At 36.2% G+C, this 5,679-nt stretch overlaps 1 protein-coding gene across 1 annotated transcript; it reads right to left on the bottom strand.

Moving 5' to 3' along the window:
- Positions 1-690: 690 nt before the first annotated feature.
- On the bottom strand, positions 691-4,103 carry LOC145551016 (hatching enzyme 1.2-like). Its single transcript, XM_081604877.1, has 9 exons — positions 4,060-4,103; positions 3,887-3,966; positions 3,388-3,418; positions 3,254-3,304; positions 2,646-2,783; positions 2,132-2,252; positions 1,366-1,544; positions 1,021-1,102; positions 691-823 (listed from the first exon to the last, which is right to left on the bottom strand). Exons 2-9 carry the CDS (start codon positions 3,938-3,940, stop codon positions 691-693), a joined length of 789 nt encoding a protein of 262 aa, XP_081461003.1. The 5' UTR covers positions 3,941-3,966; positions 4,060-4,103.
- Between the last annotated feature and the right edge of the window lie 1,576 nt (positions 4,104-5,679).

Genomic DNA, 5,679 nt, shown 5'->3' with positions numbered 1-5,679 from the left:
CAGTTGGCCATCACATGTCTACCAGTCTGGACCAGAAAGCCCCACAGGATCTTTAATCCTCGATTTTTGGGTTTCCCAGTTTGGCAGTGAGACTTCCAGTCGATCAGGTGTTCAGGTGTTGGCAGCTTCATGTTGCTGGACTTTGGTTGGTTGTAACTTTAGTACCTTTTTCTGATTTCCTTCATTTTAATGTAACAAAACAGCAAAAACTGACAAGAACATCAATTTCAATGACAATCATCCATTTTATCCATGCCATGAAGCCTTTTATTCAGCAACGTATTAGCAAACCTTTTTTTTTTTTTTTTTTTTACATTTTTGAAAGGAATACAGTTTTAATCAAAATGATAATTTTATTCTTTTACATAGAGGTTCTATGTAAATTAAAAAGCAATAAGCAAATTCAAATCAAAGTTGCATGAAGTTGACTGAGGAACCTCCCATCAACAGGAGATGCAATGCAACCTTTGACCAGCAGGTGGCTCCAGATGATCTTTTTAAAAATGCGGCCAAGGTTTTTGCAGTTTAACGTTTTATGAGCTGATTATATTCTTCTAGCAGATCAATTCTTGGCTGTTGTTGAGCTGATTTCTTCAAGTCATTTTACTCTAAGAGAGAAAATAGAGACATTTAGAGACTACTGGAACAGTTTCACAGATTTTTAAGACTTTAAAACAATTTCTTTTTCTATTACTCACAGCATCTGTAAAGCCTGTTGACACGGGCGATGTCGTTGGCGCTCATCTTAGTGGCTCGCCCCCAGTCAAAGTTGGGATTGGACTTGGCAACGATGGTAGGCAACTTATTTTTGGAGAATGCATATCTTAAAGAAGACATAAATATATATTATGATTAATTTATCAGGATGTTTTAACTGTTTATTTCACCATGGACTCCAGTTGAGTTTCAAGTTTCTGTAGTTCAATCAGAAATGATAAATAACTTGCCAGACTAAATCTCCCTGAATTTTCATGAGTTTGAATGAATCACATCATGGGAGAGAAGTTTCCTGCAACTCACTTTTCATATTGCATGACGGAGAAGAAGTCGTAGGGAGTTTCCAAGTTGTTGGTCGCTACTTTTTTGAACTGGTTCTCTGCTCCTGTGCAGCAGTCAAAAATGACAAAGTGTTTATCAGTTATTTTAAAACATTTAATCTTAAGTACTTTCTATGAAATGTTGCTAGAAAACTGAAGTAAGATCACTTAACCTGGAAAGTCGACCTGGCTTAATATTTTTTGGCTAAATTCAATATTTTAAAGATTCCAATTCTCTAAAACTAAAGAATATTGACATATTTTTAATTTTTATCTGTGTACCTGAAGTACAGATTTATGAAACAGATTCTTTTAACTTCAAACTGACCTTCTTTAATGTTTTGGAAGAGAATCTCAACGTATTTGTCTCTGTCAGAGCGGACCTGCTCATGTTTGAAACCCAGAGCATGAAGGACCTCATGCTGAACTGTACCATGCTCCACACAGCCAGGTCTCTCCAGGGAGATGTACTGTCCTCCATTCTGACGTCCCACGTTGGACAAACACCTGACATGTTCAACATGGAGACCAGAGAAAAACACAGAGAATGTTTATGATGATCTTACTCTGCTTACCTTCTTAAATCTAATTATAACTGACCTTGATCTCTAGATGAAGAACATGATGGCTTCATTTAGGAAAAATATTTTTGGTTTGTGCTTAGCTTGTAATACGAGAACTTTTACAAATTTCACCTAATCAACTTTAATTAAATGCAAATGTTGATGACAAATAGTCAGATATTGCTCAGTAATGCTTGCATAACCCTGATGATTTTGAAAAATTACTTTATTTATACGTCTTAGCTCACTGGTAGGACCTGCATCCGACTGGCTTTAAATAGCTTCTTTGGAGACCCGATTCAGTCACTATAATTTTGCAGTTAAGGTCTGTTAACCTTTTGTTAACGGACCTTTGCAGTCTTGTTTCTACAGATCTGCACTATCTGGTGAAACATTATGTTGTAAGTAGACCAGAGAATTTATTGAATGGTGTGAATAAACTGAAACTGGATGATGCAATAAAACACCAATCAAATCAAGTATTGATGGATGCAGTCATGCAATCTGTGTGTGAGAGGAGTGTGTTCCTACCCTTTGATTGATTTGAAGTGGATGTAGTCCTGATCTTTGTAACTACCCGGGACAAAGCGAATGCAGGTGGTCAGCTCAATGCTCCTAAGAGCTCCAATAATGATGCTGCGTTCTTGTTGTGCTGCGGAAAATTTGGTGAGATTTATTTAAATCTGTTTAGTTAATTCTTGAGTAATGAAACATGAATAAGTGGGCGTGGGGGTCGGTTACTTCCAGGTTCACCAAGGTTTGTAAAAAATGTTTTCAAAGGAGCTAAAATGTTCCTTCAATGAGCTTTCAGAGAAACTGGCATTTTTTTATATTATATTTTGTAAATTATGAGCAACATGTCTGTTAAGCAGCTAAGAGAATGTCTGTAAACACAATAGCAGAAATATACTTGGATCATTTAATGAAGAGGATAATAGCAGCTCCCTTAACTCTCTGTGTTCACATTGCGATACCTTAGAACCAGTTTTTTAATCTTCTAAAAGTCAATCCATGCCTAAAAAACATTTCAGGCAGAACGTCTTACTATAGCTATTAAAGATGTAGTACGGCACAGTGACGTAGCTTCCACGTTTGGGCCACAGGCAGCCTTTCTCAACACACGGATCTGCATTCTTGTTTGTGGTTTTCGGTACCAGGATGTCTCCCTGAAGGATGTATGATTCTGTAACGACAAAGAGACTCAGATACAACAGCAAACAATGATGCAATCTGGATGTAATTCAGTCAGTCATCCAGTTCTGCAGAGGCCTGGCAGTGAATTATTGAAAACCAGGAATCATCCAAGGCCTTCAGAGCCGATGCTGAACAAACTGTTGGAGCTTCATAAGAACTAGTAACCTGCTCTGTGTGTGTATCGCCTCTCGGACCTTACATGGCAAAACTCTACATTGCTGGAAAAAAAAAAACATTGAAACAAACTCTAGACGTCTTTGAAGGAGGAATGTCAAAGAATTTGGTTTCTATCTTAAGGTACTTTTACTAATCAAATGTAGAAATTTGATTTAAAAGATCGCTCCCCTTGATTTTCATTTAACTAAATGCTACTTTTAACATTCAGTAAAAAAATAGATTAATTGTTAATGTATATTTGTTTTCTTGTTACAGAAATCATGATTTCAAAATTAGTTTTACCAAAATCAATTCTCGGTCTTGGGATGGTTTCCAGAGAGTTGGCCGTCTCCTCTGGGAAACAGATTACAAGGATTTTAGATTTAAAATATTTATCAGTCAAATACAACATAAAAAATTGTCTTAATTCAACTCACTGACTGGATCCTCGTTTTTAGCTGGAGCACTCTGCAGCACAGACACAGAGTTACATAATGTCTCAGTGATGCAAAATAAAAACAGAAGAACCAGAAACCTGAGATGTTAAGATGCCCAAATTAATAAAACATTATTAGCTTAATAGTTGTGTGTTTCTTCTAAGAGCTAAGCTCCATAAGGTAGATAAATGAATGCATATTAAAACATCATTGTGTTAGGGCCACTGTTGATAAAAGACAGGAGCAGATTTGTTCTGTCTACAACGGTTCTCATACATTATTGTACAATAATGATACGTTTTAATTTGTCTTATTTATTAGCTTTCAAGTGTTTATTTCTAAGAAGAAACACACAATTATTAAGCTAATAAAGTTTTATTATTGTCATCTTAACATCTTAGGTTATTGCTTCATTTATTTCCTTTCCTGTTTTTCTACTTACTCTTTTCAAAAATAAACATTTTAACATGAAACTGATAGAAATAACAGTAAAACCCACCAGAGACATGTCGGCCATCAAGAGAAAGAGCAGGCAGAGAACATTTGGAGTCATTGTGGAGTTTCTCTGCAGCTCAACACCTGAGAAAATCTAAAGTAAAACAATTAAAATTATGTTTTTCTCAGCCTGTAACATGCAGATCCACAACGTGGAAATGCTGAAGGTTTCATTACCTGTAACTGGTGAGATGAAGTCAGAGAGGATGAAGCAGCAACTGAAGCTGATGTTCAGCTGCTTCCTTTTTATTACCAGTTCAACCACTAGAAGTGACCACACCCGATGTTTTTAACAGGATGAGTTTCATAAGTTTAAGTGCAGGAAGTAACGTCACACTTTGACATAAGTAGATTGATATAGATATAGATAGATATTGATATAGATATAAGGTCTGATAGAAGTTACAGAAACTTCAAAACTGATCCACTTTCTAAAGTTACAAACCAAAAATTAGGAGAAATTATTTATGTTATTTCGCCTGTCATAGCAGGAAAAATGTAGGCTCCTTTTTTAAAGTCATATTTATACCAAACATTCATGTCACAGTTCCAAACTAAACATTTAAATGGCAAACAAAATGTTTAGTTTGTAAAAAAGAGTCTTGTGAAACACCATGAAACCTCCTAATTGGTAAATTTCCTTTAAAATTTCTCATTGTATGATTGAAGCTGAAATGCTGGATGTGTCAAGAGAAAAATAATCAATGATATTAAATTAAATAACGACATTAAGATTTGGATAGAAGTTAATTAATCTGGAATGGTTTGTAACAATGACATGGAGCAGCGCTGTGCAACCCTTTTGTCACATGGTCCAAAATAGTCGAGTCAAATGTACTTTCAGACCAAAGTTTATGTAATTAGTTATTAATAATTACAACTAATAATTCATTATTACTGAAATGATGAATAAAGTTCAAGTCTCTTTAGTTGAATTGAAGCACTAATTCCAGAATCTTTGTCATTATACAATATTCTGGCAGCTAAAAGAGGAACAACTTATCCTGCTCTCTCTTGTCCTTACTAACTTTGCCTGTGAGTTAATTTTTTTTAGTCACAGTTTTTATAGTTATATTTACATTGTCGACATCATAACTGGATTACTTCAAACCTAAGGACTGGGAGATTTTCTTACTTTTATTTTTACTTTACTTTTCCTCACCTCCAAGTTGAACCTGGGCAAAATGCCTCCGGCCGAACCCAAGGACATTAGCAGTATTATACAATGATTTCAGTCAATAGAAGGTAAGGTAAGGTCATTTTATTTATATAGCACATTTTCAGCAACAAGGCAATTCAAAGTGCTTAGAAATGAAGACTGAACGACTGGAGGTGAACTTTGAGATCAACGCTACCTGTGGAAATGAAACAACTCTTCTTCAAATCAGCAGAGAGGTTGTACACCCCATACCAAGGAGCTCGTCCTGAATCACTCAGGGCGCCAAGCCGAAACAAAAGTCTCACACTACAGATCCCATGAGACGACTAACAGGGAGAACCCCTCACCTGGACGAATCAACGTGGCCGGCTCTGAGCCGAAACCCACCTTCAACTTCAACACCTGCTCCACCAAAAAACTACCAAACAAACACCTGGAAACAAAACAACTCCACCGACCCCGCTCCCAAGGACAAAGCAACCAGCCCAAGCCTCAAAGCATTCTGACTCCGTGGGAATCCCACTGAAAAAAACTGATTTTCTGCACTTCAACCTGATTTAACTTTAGCTTTAATAGCCACATATTTTTTAAAGTGTAATCAGTAATACTATGTAGCTTTATGTTATTAAAGCTAAAGT

This window comes from Poecilia reticulata, chromosome 3, assembly GCF_904066995.2.
Source record: "Poecilia reticulata chromosome 3, P_reticulata-male-v2, whole genome shotgun sequence".
NCBI lineage: Eukaryota > Metazoa > Chordata > Actinopteri > Cyprinodontiformes > Poeciliidae > Poecilia > Poecilia reticulata.
The sequence above is the reverse complement of the archived record's forward strand: the minus strand, read 5'-3'. Positions and strand labels throughout refer to the sequence as shown.

Excerpts from the sequence above, each read along its gene's own strand:
- LOC145551016 (XM_081604877.1), bottom strand. The coding sequence starts at position 3,940 with ATGACTCCAAATGTTCTCTGCCTGCTCTTTCTCTTGATGGCCGACATG. Across the intron at positions 1,545-2,131 it reads CACTTCAAATCAATCAAAGG|GTGTTTGTCCAACGTGGGAC; the intron begins GTAGGAACACAC and ends TGAACATGTCAG. Across the intron at positions 824-1,020 it reads TCCGTCATGCAATATGAAAA|ATATGCATTCTCCAAAAATA; the intron begins GTGAGTTGCAGG and ends GTCTTCTTTAAG.